Genomic DNA, 17,923 nt, shown 5'->3' with positions numbered 1-17,923 from the left:
GTGAATTTTGATGTTCTAAAAGTGAACCAAATGCTTTACTTTGATCTTTGTGAGGGAAATTTCCTGCCTGATAGTATTCTCTTGGTGTTTCAGTGAACAAATTTGCCTTAGAATTCAATCCTGATAAATCTAAACCAGAAAATCAATTCAAAATCAAGAGTCAGACCTTGGTTTGATCTTCAGAAGTGCTTTCTCCTATTAGTTTTCTGCTTACTACTAATTGGAATTTTGTTATCTGGTCTTATAAGTTGTTGTAATGCGTCTTGTGAAGTCACTGGATGATTTTGTCCCCAAATGGAAGGTTCAAAGTTATATGATGCTGAAAAAATGAAAAAACCAATTTCAGTTCCCCATGAATTCTCATTGATATTTCCTTGTAAATTTGAATGTGAAAAATTAAAGCAAAAACAGTATTGGCATACACTGCATAGGATTTCCATAGTAGTTTGAAGATGTAAATTCAGAGGATGTGACCTCTAATATTTCCAAAAGCACAGTACTCTGAAATTTAGTTAGCTTGTTTGACAAGCTCTGCCTTTAAAGAGACCAGAATCACAAAAACCTTGCCAGTATTTTCATTCTGCTGTAATCTTCCCAATAGAAGATTGTCATTTTGTTCAGTATCCCAGCGTCCCAGTGGTAAAAGACTTGGGCTTTGTTTGGAGCCGATATAAATATAGGTGTTATAATCATTGGTTAATTCAATGAAAACTACAAAATTCAACATAAAGCCTCCAAATATTTTTTCTAGGCAGCCTACAACACTGGTCTCTTCAATTATGACATCAGATTCAACTGATTCAGCCATATTCAGTGCTGTAGTACCATTATATTGCTTTTGACCAAAACAAAGCAATATAATGGTATTATGGTGCTGAAGATGGCTGAATCAGTTAAATCTGACTTCATAGTTGATGAGACCAGTACTGTAGGTTTCCTACAAAAAAAAATTGGATTCTTTATGTTGAGTTTTGTATTTTTTATTGAATTTACAAATGATTATATCACCTATATTTATATTGGCTCCAAACGGGGCCTTGAGACCCAGTGATTTCCATCAGCCACAGTGTCAGTGGGAAGACCATATGAGACATGTTCATTTACTTTCCATCTCTCAGTATTCATTCCTGGTTGTCCATTGATTACTGGAGTGTTCCAGGTGCCTAGGAAGTCAGCATTTTGGATTTGGGTTTCAATTTGATTGTCATGGAAATATTTGTTGTTAAACTTTTGCTCAGGTATACCCCAATATTCCCATGAAGGTGATTGGGTGGAACCAAAGAGTATTCCATGATTGGTTGTTTTTAGCCCATCAAACATATTTTGATTACCCGCTAGATTTGAGATTTCAAATTCCGTTCCCGGTGATCCATTAATTGCTGACAAGCCTTTACAGTTTGAGAAATAAAGAGATGATTGAAAGACAGTCCACAGGATCCTGAAGCAAAGTAAATTTATGTTTTTCCAATCATGTGCAGGCATATTTTCTACTTGATCAGTTGTTATAACCTTCTGATTTTGAATGAGCTGTTCAGAATTTTTTTGTCTGTGGGATTCAGACAAAAAAGTATATATATATAGGGGGTTGAGAAATCGACTCCCAAAAATTAAAAAATCGACTCCCAAATCGAGTTTAAGTCGCGCGGACCGCCGCGCGACGTCTTTCCCGGGTCCCCATGACCCAATTTTGACCCGGGGGAATTTTGGGAGTCGATTTTGTAATTCCGCGATCCCAAACGGGAGTCGGAATTTTAATTTCGCAAAAAATGCCGGAAAATAAAGAAAACTTTATACCTCCACACTGGGGCACCCAAAGCCTCCCAAAATTTTACAGCACTCTAAATAAAATCTATAGAGCATATGTTAAGCTTCACGGCATTAGCACACCTCAGGGAGACCCTGTGTAGCCGGGGAAGGATTTGGTGGATTTCCTACTAACGCAATGCGCCATGTCCTGAGATACAGTGATCCAAATGCCCCCAAAATTTTACAGCACTCTAAATACACTCTCTAGAGCATATTTTAAGCTTGACGGCATTAGAACACCTCAGGGAGACCCTGTGTAGCCGGGGAAGGATTTGGTGGATTTCCTACTAACGCAATGCGCCATGTCCTGAGATACAGTGATCCAAATGCCCCCAAAATTTTACAGCACTCTAAATACACTCTCTAGACCATATTTTAAGCTTTACGGCATTAGAACACCTCAGGGAGACCCTGTGTAGCCGGGGGCGGATTTGGCGGATTTCCTACCAACGCAATGCGCCATGTCCTGAGATACGGTGATCCAAATGCCCCCAAAATTTTACAGCACTCTAAATACACTCTCTAGAGCATAATTTAAGCTTCACGGCATTTGAAAACCTCAGGGAGACCCTGTGTAGCCGGGGGCGGATTTGGCGGATTTCCTACTACTTATCCTCACTTGAACCCTCTATATATTCTGATCAAAAAGAGATAAAAAGAAAAGGAGGGCGCTCAAAGGATTCCCCGCCCTCCTATCTACAATTACCAATACATACCGCAAAAATATTATCTCAGGACATGGCACATTGCGTTAGTAGGAAATCCGTCAAATCCGCCCCAGCTACACAGGTTCTCCCTGAGGTGTGCTAATGCCGTGAAGCTTAGAATATGCTCTAGGGAGTTTATTTGGAGTTCTGTAGAATTTTGGGGGCATTTGGATCACCGTATCTCAGGACATGGCGCATTGCGTTAGTAGGAAATCCGCCAAATCCGCCCCCGGCTACACAGGGTCTCCCTGAGGTGTTCTAATGCCGTAAAGCTTAAAATATGCTCTAGAGAGTGTATTTAGAGTGCTGTAAAATTTTGGGGGGCTTTGGGTGCCCCAGTGCGGAGGTATATCCCTGAGGTTTGCTAATGCCGTGAAGCTTAACACATGCTCTAGAGAGTGTATTTATGTGGCAGAAAAACTTTGGGGGCATTTGGATCACCGTATCTCAGGACATGGCGCATTGCGCTAGTAGGAAATCCACCAAATCCTTCCCCGGCTACACAGGGTCTCCCTGAGGTGTGCTAATGCCGTGAAGCTTAACATATGCTCTAGAGAGTGTATTTAGAGTGCTGTAAAATTTTGGGGGGCTTTGGGTGCCCCAGTGCGGAGTTATATCCCTGAGGTTTGCTAATGCCGTGAAGCTTAACATATGCTCTAGAGAGTGTATTTATGTGGCAGAAAAACTTTGGGGGCATTTGGATCACCGTATCTCAGGACATGGCGCATTGCGCTAGTAGGAAATCCACCCCCAGCTACACAGGGTCTCCCTGAGGTGTGCTAATGCCGTGAAGCTTAACATATGCTCTAGAGAGTGTATTTAGAGTGCTGTAAAACTTTGGGGGGCTTTGGGTGCCCCAGTGCGGAGGTATAAAGTTTTCTTTATTTTCCGGCATTTTTTGCAAAATTAAAATTCCGACTCCCGTTTGGGATCGCGGAATTACAAAATCGACTCCCAAAATGCCCCCGGGTCAAAATTGGGTCATGGGGACCCGGGACAGACGTCGCGCGGCGGTCCGCACGACGTAAACTCGATTTGGGAGTCGAATGTTTAATTTTTGGGAGTCAATTTCTCAACCCCCTATATATATATAGCTGAACATAGCTGTTGGCGTGAGGAAATTCCAAAACTGCTGAGGAAAATACAAAATCTACCAAGCTTGCCGGGATGTCAAAACAAATATTGGTCGTCAAAACAAGTATGCGCAAGGGCGTGTAGGTACACATAGCTTTCAAGGCATATTGAATTTGAAACACCAAAGTCACTGGTGTCAGGCCCAAGATGAAGATTAGTCACCAGTTATTACATAAATAAATAAAGGCACACATATTAAGGCCCAATTACAAACAAGTTTTGGGCTGGTTTTGGTTTGGGTTCCAGATAAGTTTGAGATAGCTTTTTGCTAATTTTTCCAGAAGAGAAAATATCAAAACAACCCAACCCACCTTGGGGAGATGGTTTGGGGAAAACTGTTCCCCCAATACTGTTTTGAATTTGATTACAGCTCAGCATGCCTGCCATACACCTGACCAGTACTTCCCCCCCCCCTCCCCCAAGGCCACGGAATACTTACACAAGATACAGCCTTCAAGGCTGATTCACAGGTAATCACAAAACAGACACCATAGATGGATAGCCAGGATGTTAGTGCATCTATTGATGCCTGAGACCTTATATGTCAGCTCTGTTCTATTATGTGACACAGAGTTAATGAGTTTTGGGTTTGGTCACACTACATCTACAAGAGTAGCAAGTGGAAAAAATTCCTAATCAATGCCAGGTGGCAGATGTTGCCATGTTCTCCAGATAGCCTGCCTCCCTGAATAACATGGCTCTTGGTGGTATCATTGGAGGTACAAACCCCAGGAGACTTTGCACCCGCAAGGACCGCCTGAAAACAAGTGTATCGTGCATGGACCCGGGTCCTCCCCCACTGACCTATAGAACAACCAGCGCCAAATTAGTGCAGGATTCCCATGACAGGGTAAGCAAGGATACTGAAATTGCAAAATTTACCGTTGCCGTCAACCCCACAGTGGAATACAATGGATGCCCAGCTCTTGCGGTTTATTTAACCCTTCCATTTTTCATTGGGGGATGCAGCCAGTGAAATATGGGTTCTGTCAATTGCCCCCACAAGGTTGGGGATTTTTTGTTTTCTTGAAAAGGATTCTTTAATCAAATCCCATTATTCAGGCTTGTCCAAAGCAGGCCAGCTATCAAGAGGAAGAAAATCAGTTAAATGGTGCAATATGACATGCGGTAGCGGGAGGAAAGATTACACACCTTAAAGAGCAATTTCTGAGCCCCCGGAGCACTGCCTTGACAAATCTACCTGAGGCTTTGTCCGCGGTCTCCTTGCCTATATTGAATACATGGGCAATGTTGACATATGTAGCCCCATGACCCAGCCAATTGGGCTTCAACAGTGAGTGGCTCCCCTTGGCCAAGCAGATCTTGTTGCAATTCACCACACAATTTGTTGCAAAGCCATTTGAAATCCCCCAAAGACATTTGGAAGTATTCAACAAACCTGACTGCGGGTATCCAGTTGTCATTCCAAGGTTCCCAGCAATTGGGCTTCTTGAAGGCGGTCAGGCCAGCGCGTAAATTCATTTGTTCTGGGACTTGCTGCAGTTGCTGTCATTTCCAGATGGCAAACATATGAATTTGCGTGGGCTCAAGGGGAGGGGGGGGGGGATCATTTGCAGCAATTGATCTTGTGTGGTTGTGGTTATGGCACTGGTTGGTTTAACAGATTCTGTTTTCAAACAAGGTTGGAAAATATTACAATAAAATTACGGTATTCAAAATTGCATATGCCACTGTTTACATAAAACTAGGGAACTCGCGGCTGCGCCGCGGAAAATGAACTCATCTCATACGCCACAGAAGATGAACTTGGCACAGAATAATAAACCAGCAGTTTTTTATTTATTTCTTATCTTATACAAATTGTAAGAAAAAATGAACTGAGGGAATTTATGAGTTTGGGAAAATTGGTCCATATCTATCCATCCGTGATAGAAAGCACAACATTTATTTATTTGCTTCTTGTTTTCAAATGTAAATTGGAAAGAAGAGAGGATGAAAACTGGTGTGTTGGGGATACATAGTTCAAGAAAGGAGGGGATACAGCATTCAGGGCCAATTTTTGGTGCTAGGAAGGAGGATGTCATGATCATTGAATCACGCAAGTTTGTGCATCAAACAGACGATGGCCAGCCTGAACAGAACCACGGGCAGCAAGAGCAACAGCACAACCTCCGTGGCCTCCATCATTGTCAACCGGGGCCCAATCTTTACACCGTTGGCTACTTCTTCATTGGCTTCCTCATCACCATCTCCTCCTCTATCCTCAATGCCTTTGGCAACAATCTCCAGAAACTTGACCTCAATAAACAGTCCAAATTGGCCACCAGCCTTCACCTCCAGAAATCGCGCTTCAGACCAATCTGGCTGCTTGAACTGTTTCTCTACGGCCTCTCCCAAGTCATGGGTAGCATTCTGGCCCTACAGTACATGCAATCAGATAGGTAGGAGCAATTTTTTCTCTTGCTTGTTGGACAAAACTCGAGTCTGGATTCTGGATTTTGCTTGATTGAAATAACAGAGTAGGTGGTGCCTCTAGGATAGGCCTCATTGATCTTCAGCATTCTATTTGCAAGATGGCTATTCGGGACAAAGATCTCGACGATAGATGCAGTTGGGACGGTAGTGTTGATATTAGGGGTCGTTGGGGTCATTGGCTTTGGGAACATCCGCCAAGCGGGGATCAACGAGGAGCCAAACATGTTTTTTTCCACCCTGGAAGCGCTCTGGGCCCGGCCGGCCTGGATAGCGCATCTGGTCCTCCTTGAGACAGTTGAATCTCTGGTCCTTTGCCTGGCGAACATACATATGTGGAGAAGCGGACGTTCAAGGCCAATCAGATCTCGCGAGACGAGGCCACGGATGTGAATATGGTCCTGCGTTGGGGCGGAGATGCGGATGGCTCGAACAGGGGTCCGGACACGCACCACCGCCTTCCTTGCCCCCCTCCTCTCGCTCCCGACAAAGCTCCCAGAAGGCCTCAAGGGCGCCATCGGGCGATGGTTGCTCAGCCGCGCCGACCATTCCATGAGGAATCTGGGCCTGTAGTGTTGGCCTGCTTGTCGGCCAAACCCTGATTTTTGCCAAGAGCTACGTCAAGGTGGTCTCCAAAAATAATAGAGTATCGGAGAGAATTCACCAGAGAAAACGACGAAATCAGCCATCGAGTCAAGGTTGGTTTTGTCACGGTTATTTCCTGCAGCTGTGTAATTATGGAAATACTCGCCAATCAAGTAGTACAATACAGGTAAGCAAATGGATTAACACAAGTATATTGGGGAGACCAGGGGGAGCACCTCAAAAAATGAAATCAATGAATCTCCTATTAAAATTATTATACATAGCGCACTCCGTGGGCGGGGAATGCAGTGGTAGCAAAATGCCCGGGTCAGGCATTTGATTTTCAGAGTAACTTTGTCGAGAATTCATGTGCCCGCAAACAATGCCATTTTGGGAGGTAAAACAGGACGAGATACCTTTGAGATCCGGGAAAGGAAAGAAGTTAGATTCTGATTGGACGTGAATGGCGGTAGCATTGACTCTCGAGGAGTTCGGCTGAGATATGAACACAGTCTCGGATAGAGGGAGGAGGGGTGCGGGTAGTTGAATTTGAGGCGAGAAGAGTTTCCAGTCCCGGTCTTGATTGATGAAGAATTACGGGCAGAGGAGCAACGATTTGGTATTTCTGCCTGGAATTGTGAGCGAGGCTTTCCTATTGCGGTTCTGATTGGACGTGAGCGGCGGTAGCATTGACTCTGGAGGAGTTTGGCTGAGATATGAACACAGTCTTGGGTAAAGGGAAATTATGGGCAGAGGAGCGTACGAGTTGGTATTTCTGCCTGGAATTGTGAGCGAGGCCTTCCTATTGCGGCTGTGAAGCGCGGGTGGAATATTTTGAGCACGTTAGAATTACTATGACAGGCTGGATTCGTAGTGGTCGGTCAACGTTTCCGGGTGAACAATGTGGAACCTCGTCAATAATTGTTTTGGTAAAGGAAGAAGCTGTATTACTGGTGATTGTAGATTGTTTGATCAGGGAATAAAAGTAGGAGGGATGGGGAAAAACACGAATCGGGAAAATAAAATATTTATTGGTGTGATTCAGATGGAAATGGTGAATAGCGAACAGAGAACAGGAACAATGGCCTTAGGAATACAATAGAATTGAGAACAATGTTTGTCTGCGGCGGCGGCGTTGAGTGAGGGGATTTGAAAGGTATACATAAATAGGGCATCTTGATGAGAGGAAATGGACCAGGGCTCCGGAGTTTCAGGCTTGCTATGGAAGCCCTCAGGTCGTGGGAAATGCTGGAATTTTTTTTTCAGAAACTGGGAAATCTCTGGTTGGGATCATAAAGCCAATTTTGGCTGGGAGATGTCAGCGTGCATAAAACTTAAAGTGACATCTCCCAGCCAAAATTGCAGTTTATGATTTTATGTAAAAAAATCTTATGCAATTTTGAATACCATAATTTTCAATTACCGTTTATAATTGGGCCCTAACAATTGCCGTTTTGTTGGTTCATTTGTCCATTTTGTCGTGGATTCACCAGCATTTCACAAAAAAAAAACACTTAAATATTCGGCCGTTGTCGTCGGTCCGGCGCCTCCATTTAGTCCTGTCGGAGTTCATAATTTGTTTTTATTGTTTGCCCCCAACAAAGTCAGTTGACTTTTTGCCTCTTTCAGAGGCAGGCGCCCCCGGCCCCTGGAACGAGGAGATTGTGTTAGGCTAGGCGGGAAGGCAGGCTGCAGTCGAAGGTTTTAACTTTTGGATGGTTTTGGAAAACAAAAACGTCTTCAAACCGGTTTGGCAAGAGCCTTTCAAACACCTCACGCTGTTGTTGAGGCTCAGCAACCTCATGGAACACCCGAGCCGATCACCCCCTCAACGCGTAATACCCATTACCTAATCCTTTCCATTGGTGGCTGTAAGGGGATGGCTAGTGGAGTCCGGAAGAACCGTCTCGATGAAGTTAGAGTAATGTAGTCAGCTGTAAAACGCTTGACGTCAGCCGCCGGGCCGTATCTCTTTCAAACGATCTTTTCACCAACCCGTCGATTGCCGAGCCCGAGTCACATGTGCACGAATCTCACCGTCTCGGGACTTGTAACCCCCTCATGAACAACTCGCCTGACTGGCAGGCACTCAAGATGACGTAAACGTCTTGGCAAGGGGATCTATCATTACAGAGCTGGTCTTTTCCATTGCTCAATCGACTCCGTTCGTCGTCTTAACATTCCTTCCCTTGCCACCACCAGACGTTCCCGGACTAGGCTCTCCTCCCAATCCATTTCAAGTGGGTGGACCAGTTTTGCTGCTAGATACACAATTACGCAGTGTCTTTCCCCGCGAGATGAATGGGCTGTCGTTTGCATTCATCTTCTTTACTACTCTGACTATTGTTAAAGCTGCACATTTGTGGCTTAATCACGAGGTCGTAATTGAAAGCAGAGTGATCGATGCGCAAGAAGCAGTCGATGAGCCGGCAGCGATCGATGCGCCCTTCTCCCATCCTGGCCACGAAAAGGCGCATGTGGTGGGCAAGTACGATTTCTACACCAGAATTCAAGTGGACCCAGATGGAGCCATCTATGCAAACAATCCGTTCCCCTGCGGATGCTGGTACAGAATCACTCAAGATTCTCACCAACTCAAGCAACATTACTTCCAAACAAGCACGCCGTCAGGCGACTTTATTGGCACATTAAACCGCAAAAGCGGGAAGAAAACGTTGATAGAAATTTCTTACTACTTGAATGCAAATCAAGTGGATACAATCGTTAACCATTTGGCAATAGGTCCGCCGGGCCTGAAGGCTGCCTTCATAAGGCCGATGCATGAGCGTCTCCTCTTAGAACCCGCGTCATCCATACGAGAACCACAAATCCAGCGTCAGTGACTCACAAGTATGATCGAAAAATAGAATCCTTCCAGCTTGCTCAAATGACTCCTAATCTCCCATCTCTTCCCATCTCAGCTACAGGCAAACAATCACAGGGATCAAATGTTCCTCAAGAAGACCTACCATCTGCATCAAAACCTTTGCAAAATTTGGCAAAGGCCAAGTCTATGCCCATATCATTGTGTTGAAAATCTTCAACAATCAATTTATCATCTGGCTGAGACCTATGTGCACATAGTTAGAAATCATTGGAGCACTTGCAGGCTTAATAACTGTGCACCATTTCTTACAAGCTGTAAAATCAATGCCTACAACTTAGTCTTTCTAGCTCACCATAGAGTAGTATCCAGAATCTCATCCTTACTGATTCTATTATGATTTTGCATCAATAGATACACTCTTTAGCATAGCTTATCACTGTCAATTTGACCTTCACTCCAAGTCTCAAAAAAAGCTGCTCTGAACACATAAAACAAATCTCTAGAAATTTCTTCAGTTCCTGTTTGGTTGATGCACTGTGATTGACTTCCGTTACAAATCCATAAAATCCAGCGCCAACAATTTATATACGGACCTACTTCGCGCACAGAACCAACCGTCCCCCGACGTCGAGCCCGCGGTGCGCACAAGCCGAAAAATACTTTGCGCACGTCGACTTCCCCGGAAGGAGGGAGGGGGTGTTCCCGGATTTTTTGAGGGATCAAAAGAGGGTGTCTTCCTTGCCCCCTCCCAAAAATCTTGGGAGGTGTCCTCCAATCCCATCATGTAAAAAAATTTATTCGGGCCACAGCCTGTCCCTCGACCTCCCCAGTAATAACCCCCCAGCCGCGGGGCCGAGATGGCCCGAGCGGGAGCCACACTCCCCGGCCGGCCCGCACAGATGGCCGGGCATCGAGAGGAGCACAAGCTTGCCTCGCTCCGCGAGTGCGTGCCGGCCATCCCGGGGCGAGTTCACGCGCTGACGAACCGCCTCCTCAGCGGGCCTGCGAGGATCGCACAGGGCCGGCGGCAGCAGGAAGGGATCATCCACGTCTGTTTTCTGCGCGTCTGTGGGCGTCTCGGCACCTCTAGCCCATGCTCGCGCTCGTCTCAAGACCCGAGGCTCCCGGCCCCAGCAGACCCCGGGCACCTTCCCGATCGCGAGCGCCCCAGAGGGCCAACGGCGCCGGGGAGAGCCAAGAAACCGTGATCCTTTACCCCGCACGGCCCGGCGGGCGCACTGCCTTGTCCACAACCCCCTCCAAAGATACCTTGATGCAGCAGCCCGGAAAACGCCCCGCAAGGCCGGAGCGGCCGCGCATGAATGAGCGGGTGCGCTCCCGGCCAACCGGGGGAGACACGGCACGTCCGTGCGGGCCTATCCGGGCCCACCAGGGCCGAGAGTGCACCACGCGGGCCCGCAAGCGCCGCCCCGAAGGATCCAACGCCGGGGCCCGAGGCACAGATGAACTGCGGAGCCGAGCACACAAAATCAAGCTCTATATTACTGCACGTGTATCTATGTATATATATATCGGGCTCGTCGTCGGCGGCGGCGGCGGCGTGTGCAGACACGACAGCCCCGCGCCCACCGTATCCTTGCGTGGTCGGCGAGAGGGAGTGCGGAGACGTCGGCGAGTCGGGCGCCGGATGTGGGCAGTGAAGCGGGGGATAAAGCAAGCATGGACAGCCGAGAGATGCTGTTTTTTTTTCAAAGTGAGATGAAGAGAAGATCTGTGTGGGGTATGAGAAGGGGGGACGACGGGCGAGCACATGAGTGGGCCGGCCGCAAGGAGGAAAAGAGGGGGGGGGAAGGGATGTACGGACCTAGAAGCAAGAAAGGGTCACTCGGGGCGGGGCGGGCGAGGAGCGCCGGTGCCGTGCCCGATGAGCGCGGTCATCGGCGCCGGGTAGCCCTGGGTGGCGACGGGGGCAAGGGTAGGCGGGACGAAGCCGACGCGGGAGCCGGGTCTGCTGGCGACGGGGCTGAGCTGGGGTTGCGGGGTGGGGGGTGCGGAGCGGTTATGGGTCATATGACTCTCGACCAGATCTGCCAAACACAGCGGTTTTCAAATCAGCCCCCGGGGAAAGTCACAAGGAGAGGAGAGAAAGACGCACGGCCGGCGGCAAGCGCGCTCATCAGACTCAGCTCGCCCGCCATCACCGCCGCACACACGATCCGGGCCAGCTGGCGCGCGTTGTCGCCCGGAGACTGGCCGTGCGGCCCCCGGATCCCGAGCATCTCTAGCATCGCCGCCTGCGGGCCCAGGATCGTCCCGCCCCCGATCGTCCCGACCTCGATCGACGGCATCGTGCATGTGATCAACAGGTCTTGCCCCCCGTTCACCCTGTCCCAAAATACTCTCTCTCGTTAGATCTCGTCTCCTTGTACACACAGAGGCCGGGCTTGCTCACGCTTCCATTAGGGTCATGCAGTTCGAGCTTTCGACGTTCTGCGCCGGGTCCTGTCCCGTCGCCAAATAAATAGCCTGCACCAACAACTCCCACATCAACACCCTCCACAAAAAAAAAAAGAAAAAAAGAAGAGAGCAGTACACGTACAGTCAAGATGTTGCTCGCATGGGCGTTATTGCCGCCGATAGAGCCGGCCAGACAGCTGCCGACGAGGTTCTTAGAGATGTTCAACTTGACGATGTCGGGTACAGAAGTTTTGAGGATCTTGGAGATGACGTCGCCGGGGACGACGGCCTCGGCGACGACGGACTTTCCGCGGCCTTCGATCCAGTTGATGGCCGAGGGCTTCTTGTCGATGCAGTAGTTGCCGGACAGCGAGAGGACCTTCATCTGGGGGAAGTAGGTGGGGGACTTCATGAGGCGGAGGGCGGCCTCGGTGCCTTTGGAGATCATGTTCATGCCCATCGCGTCGCCCGTCCGGGTGCCGAAGCGCACGTAGAGCGTCCGGCCCGCAAGCGCCGTCTTGAGCGAGATCAGCCGGGCGAAGCGCGACGTCGAGTCGAACGCCGCCTTCAACGCCGCCCGGCCCTCCTCCGACTCCACCCACGCTTTCGCCCGCGCAGCCACCAGCAGGTCCGGGAACTCCAGCGCCGGGCCCCGCGTCATCGCGTCCGCCGTCACCACCGTCGTCACCCCGCCCCCCGCGTTCAGGGCCTTGCACCCCCGGGACGTCGACGCCACGAGCGCACCCTCCGTCGTCGCCATCGGCAGCGGAAACGCCGTCCCGTCGATCCGAAGGGGCCCCGCAATGCCCACGGGGATCGGCATGTATCCAACCACGTTCTCGCAGCATTGGCCCATCACTAATCCGTAGTCGTAGTGCAGATACGGCAACACGCTCGTCTCCAACGTCTTCGTCAACGACGCCCGAGCTGTACATACGCCGCCTGTGATTAGTCTCGTATACGTAGGAAACAGAAGAGCCATCTCACTCAACAGATCAGCGCCCGTCGGATCCGAACCGCCCTAGGGAAATCCTTGAGCAGCTTTTCCAAGGCGTAGGCGGCGACCTTACCCTGCTGGACGAGGAGGACGATTTCCTCGTCGTCGAGGCAGGCGGGACCACGGTTGACGGGGTCGTTGAAGATGGCGAGAGTTTCGTCGAGGGAGCGGGGGGAGGGGGCTTTGTCCTGGTCGGGGAGGAGCGGGCTGTCGGCCCGGTTGGACTCGGTGTTGGTCGCGGTAGTAGTAGTAGTGGTGGTGGTGGTAGTGATGGGCTCGTCGCTGTCCGTGCCCTCGTCGGTTTTGGACGTCCGGCCCATCTCGTCGATCAGCCGTAGCGAGACCAGCGCCTTGTTGCCGCCCTCTTCGGCCGCCCCGAAGCCTTTCAGAGTCGGGGTGACTGCGGCGGGGGGCGGACAGACGGGCTGGGTCTTGTTCGGCCCGCGCATCTCCAGCACCTCGTCGTCCTCTTCCGTCGGCAGCTCCACCTTGGGCAGATGGGCAGGGATGATCAGCTGGTGCGGCTTGCTGCTGCGGTCTGCCGTGTCCATCAGGCCGCTGCTCCAGCGCCGTTGGTGGCGGCTCTTCTTGGTCTTCCGGTTCCTGAGCTGATTCCCGGATCCAAGCCCGTCGCCGGCGGGGGTGGAGGCGAGCATGATCCGGGCGGCGCGTTCGGCCGGGCTGAGCGCTTCGCTCTCGGAGGACAAGTCGTCCTCGTCGTCGTCGCTCGTGGCTGGCTGATCCTTGTTGCGTCGAATGGCCCTCTGGACGGACAGATGGTGGTTGAACCTGCGGGTCTGGTCGACGGTGCTGATGGCGATGCCCTTCAGGAGATAGGCGTTCAAGAGCACGCTGAGTGCGAGCACGATCACGATCCACTTGGACATCACTGGGTCGCCGACAAACTCGGTCCACGAGGACATGAGCTCGTCGAGGAAGACGAGGGACGACTTGCCCGGCTGGGAGCTCCGGAAGCGTGTGTTCCGGGCCACGCGCATCTCGATCGGTTGGCTGATCTGGACCAGCCACTCTGAGTGGGCATGTTCCTCGGACTGAGATATCTCCTGGGACAGCTTCTCGAGTGCTTGGGCATAGATGGGTGCACTGGGGTCGATCTTGGTCTGCTCGATGACCAGACTGGCCAGTGCTCCGCCCAGCTCCGAGTTCTTCGTGGAGAGGTTGGCGGGATGGGTGAGGGAGAAGGATGGGGGGTGGGAGGAGTGGCGGGTGATGGCGGTGCGCAGGGTGAGGGTGGTGCAGAGGTTGAGGGTGTGTAGGCCGACGAACATGCTGAGGAGGGCGAGCTTGAGGCGGCTGCTGCCGATGATGATCTTCTCGGCCGACTGGTGCGGTTTGGGGTCGTTGATGAAGGTCTCGATGAGCTTGGCGCGGATCGACTCTTGTTCGGCCATCTGCTCTTTGACCTCCTCGACCGAGGGCTCGACGCCGTCGTCTAGCAGCTTGGAGAGCTCGGTGGTCGAGTCGTTCTTTGCGAGTTCACGGACCACCTGGATCCGATGGATCTGTGTGGAGAAAAGAGAGTGTGTTAGCAAAGAGCTCAGGGTGTGTGTGCGTGTGTGTATGTGACTTGCCTCGACAAAGACGGTGAGGATGGAGATGTAGAAGCCGAAGGAGAGCAGACAGTCGTAGAGCAGACTGAGGCCGGCCAGCTGGCAGAACTCGGTGAGGCCGTTGATGCCGCTGATAGCGCCGAGGGCGAGGACGGTGATTTCGATAGCGTAGTCTCTGACGATCCGGACGCCGACCCTGGCGATGCTGTCGCCGACGATATCCCGTGCCGGTGGGAGCTGTTGGTGGCTGCGGAGGAGGGCGGGGTTGCGGTTGGAGCGGCTGAGGATGGCGTGGGCCAGCACGTAGGGCTTGTCGAAGCCGACGGTGATCACCAGGAAGGGCAGGGCTTCGGAGAGCAGGATGGGGTTGATCCTGATGCCTAGGAGGTGGGCGGTGATGAGTGCGAGGATGAAGGCGAAGATGGCAGAGAGGACGGTGAGGGCGCCTGGTGGACGAAGAAGTAGTCAGTTTGTTTGTTTGTTTGTTTGTTTGTTTGTTTGTTTGTTTAGATAGAGGGATGGGAGTACCGAGCCAGATGGATGCTCCTAGTTTGGCCATGTTTCTGAAGAGGCTGTAGAAGGTGAGGTGCATGAGCATGTAGGCGATGAGCATGATGAAGATGTCGGCCGAGTCGGCCTTGGCGATGAGCTGGCAGAAGCGGATGATGAATGCGCGAGTGGCGTATGCGATCCATCGGATGGATCTGATTTCGCCGAGCCGTTCGTGGGCCTCGCGTGCGGCGGCGGTGGGTCCGGGGGAGAGGAGGCGGATGGTGGGGGGCAGACTGTTGAGGAAGCTGTCGATCCATGGCTGGATGGTGGTGGTGGCTGTTGCGTTGAGTGCGATGGTGAGGGGCAGACTGGGCTGGTTGGTGGTGGAGGTGTGGTGGATGTGGATGAAGCATGATCGGATGCTGTGGGGGAGGAGGGTGTTGTTGTTGTTTGTGGGTTGTCTGAGACATAGTTCGGCGTAGTTCTTCTTTGCGAGCAGCTGGCTGAGGTGGCTGGCTGCCTGAGTGAGGGTGTGGTTGGCCTGTGCGGCGGGGTAGGCGAGTGTGGATGGGGGGAAGGCGAGGTTGAGGGTGAGCAGGGTGATGTTGTGTGTGTTGTTTTGGTTGTGGTTGCTGTTTAGTTTGAGGGTGAGGGTGTTTGTGGGGTGGTATGAGTTGGTGGGGGGGATGTTGAGGAATTCGGAGTGTTTGATTGCCTGGAGCAGCTGGAAGTATGCGAGGGTGATGATGATCTGGATGGTTGTGGTTAGTGGTTAGTTTCTTCTGTGTTCGATTTTTCCGAGTGCTGTCGACTCACCAGGGTGGTCACGATGGTTTCGATCGGGTTGGCTGAGCACACTGAGGCGTAGCGGGTGAGCATCCTCAGGCTGGTCCGGCTGGCCATCCGCTGCACTTGGCCCATCATCATCATCATCGTGTCCTGGGGGAGAGTAAAGAAGAAGAAGAAGAAGATGGAGATCGAGAGTATTTATATCGAAGTCGAGTGCTGGCAGCTGGCCAGAGGGAGGAAGCTCGGAAATGGAAACCCAGCCGATCCCGATCTGCAGCCCCAACCTAACCCAAACACACCCCAAACCACACTCACTTACCATACCATACACGACAACCAGCCAGAAAATCATCTCCAGCATCACACTCTCCGGGCTAAGACAGGCCAAGAGAACACAGACTCTGAACTAGTAAAGAGCTGTAACTTTTTATCAAGCCGCAGAGACAGCAGCCACCAAACCTCAACATTGAATAGAGAGCAGGAGTGCCAGTTTATACACTGACTTGGAAGCTCTGCTAGCTGTAGGCAATGGTCCTAGCCAGTGGTGCTCCAACTTCAGGCTCAGCCAGGTGGTCAAAATCTTGCACCCGTTCAGCCATACTTTGTCTCCAACAGCCCATTCCAGCGTATCTCTCACCCCCTGGCTGAAAGGGATCTGCCTCTTGTGCCACTTCAAGGCAGTGTTTGAGCTCCATCTGCACCTCTGCTAATCGGTGGAGCTGTGCACACTGCTTGGCCAATGGGACTCAACCATTGTGAGAATAAAGGCTGGTTGGTCGGTAGAAATGTCTGCTAACCGCCCTCTTCAAGAATATATGTGTTGGGGCTGTGTGATTATTGGTGTCTCAGCCCCGCACTGCTACTATCCGCTGTCAGCTTGTGGTTCTGCTACTCTTAGCTATATCATACCTGCTGGTGTCACTCATTCATGACCTGTCATTTACAGGTCTTACCCTCAATTAGAGATCTTCATGTGACACCAGTGGATGTTCTTTGACCCACCTGCAGCCATTGATATCCAAGCTTCCCTAGTACAGTGGTTAGTACACTTGACATGGATATAAGAGACATGGGTTCAACTCCCATAGGACACATAATATTTTATGGAGTTTCACATCCACTAGCCTTCAGCACTCCTCTCTGAGCCTGATCTATAGCGTAATAATCCGCAAGTGAATAAAGCTCCGCACTCCGCAAGCACAGAATCCACAAGTAATCCTGTAAGTAAAGATAAGGTCACAGAAAAATCCCCTAATACTCTAGTATTTCCGTAAGTGTAAGTACAATAGTGAGTATTCCATAAGATGATAGGATAAGTAAGCAGAAGAAGAGAGAAGAGAAACCGTGAGCGTCTACCCCCATCCTTCTCTCCTTGCGCATCGCTGTTCCCACCTGATCCCGCAGATCCAACACTTTTCCGCACTAGTCCGTCAGCTCCGCCCGCTTTCCGCATGTCATCGTCCCAGACTCCGCTCCTCTCCAACGCTTGACCTCCCACCGTCAGTCAGTCTATTGCCACCGCCTCCGCCCCAGTTCCACCCTTGTAGTGGAACCCGCTTTGTCTGCCATGGCTCACCTGCTGACGCGCCGCTGCTACCAGTCCACGTGTGTAGTCCGCCGCAGTCCAGTCCTGTCTTTCTGCTCCAGTCCAAACACCCAATCCGCAATCCCCGCATTCCATCTATGCGTGACTTTTTGTAAGCTTTCTTAGCGTGCTTTCTGACATCATCCTCAGTGCTTATGTCACCGGAATGCACTCTGCCTGAGCCACTCTGTGCATTCCTGCCCGCGCTATCTCCAAGTGGACATTCTACCACACATGCCCACATAAATCACCACACTGTAAATTGGGTTGTAGCCTTAATTTGCTTTGAATGGTGAGACTCTGGTGGCCGTGTACTGCTGGTTATCCTTTTACACAGTCTCTGCTGTTAAAAGCAGTGGCTCCCAATCCAGAATATATGAAAATTGAGCAGAATCAGTGAAAACTGAGCAGAATCAACAAAAACTGAGTAGAATCAGTGAAAACTGAGCAGAATATGTCAAAGTTGAACAGAATATGTGAAAACTGAGCAGATTCAGTGAAAACCAAGTGAATCAACAAAAACTGAGCTGTTCAAGTGGAAAATCAACTATTTGTTTAACCACCAGCAACGGTGAAACC

The 17,923-nt window shown here is 50.6% G+C and overlaps 4 protein-coding genes across 4 annotated transcripts; 3 read left to right on the top strand and 1 right to left on the bottom strand.

The window, feature by feature from the left end:
- Positions 1–5,690: 5,690 nt before the first annotated feature.
- PtA15_13A486 (uncharacterized protein) lies at positions 5,691–6,053 on the top strand (the record flags this gene model as incomplete). The annotated part of the gene is made up of 1 exon (XM_053162688.1): positions 5,691–6,053. One exon carries the CDS (start codon positions 5,691–5,693, stop codon positions 6,051–6,053), a length of 363 nt encoding a protein of 120 aa, XP_053026640.1.
- A 2,909-nt stretch (positions 6,054–8,962) lies between these two features.
- Positions 8,963–9,699, top strand: PtA15_13A485 (uncharacterized protein; the record flags this gene model as incomplete). Its single annotated transcript, XM_053162687.1, has 2 exons — positions 8,963–9,500; positions 9,587–9,699. The coding sequence occupies 2 exons, from the start codon at positions 8,963–8,965 to the stop codon at positions 9,697–9,699; spliced, it is 651 nt and encodes a 216-aa protein (XP_053026639.1).
- A 650-nt stretch (positions 9,700–10,349) lies between these two features.
- On the top strand, positions 10,350–10,818 carry PtA15_13A484 (uncharacterized protein; the record flags this gene model as incomplete). The annotated part of the gene is made up of 2 exons (XM_053162686.1): positions 10,350–10,541; positions 10,606–10,818. 2 exons carry the CDS (start codon positions 10,350–10,352, stop codon positions 10,816–10,818), a joined length of 405 nt encoding a protein of 134 aa, XP_053026638.1.
- A 516-nt stretch (positions 10,819–11,334) lies between these two features.
- Positions 11,335–15,903, bottom strand: PtA15_13A483 (uncharacterized protein; the record flags this gene model as incomplete). The annotated part of the gene is made up of 8 exons (XM_053162685.1): positions 11,335–11,540; positions 11,708–11,838; positions 11,906–11,979; positions 12,053–12,837; positions 12,903–14,430; positions 14,500–14,924; positions 15,007–15,721; positions 15,787–15,903. The coding sequence occupies 8 exons, from the start codon at positions 15,901–15,903 to the stop codon at positions 11,335–11,337; spliced, it is 3,981 nt and encodes a 1,326-aa protein (XP_053026637.1).
- Positions 15,904–17,923: the final 2,020 nt, after the last annotated feature.

This window comes from Puccinia triticina, chromosome 13A, assembly GCF_026914185.1.
Source record: "Puccinia triticina chromosome 13A, complete sequence".
NCBI classification, from domain to species: domain Eukaryota; kingdom Fungi; phylum Basidiomycota; class Pucciniomycetes; order Pucciniales; family Pucciniaceae; genus Puccinia; species Puccinia triticina.
Note: the sequence above shows the minus strand (reverse complement) of the source record. Positions and strands in the feature narration are given on the sequence as shown.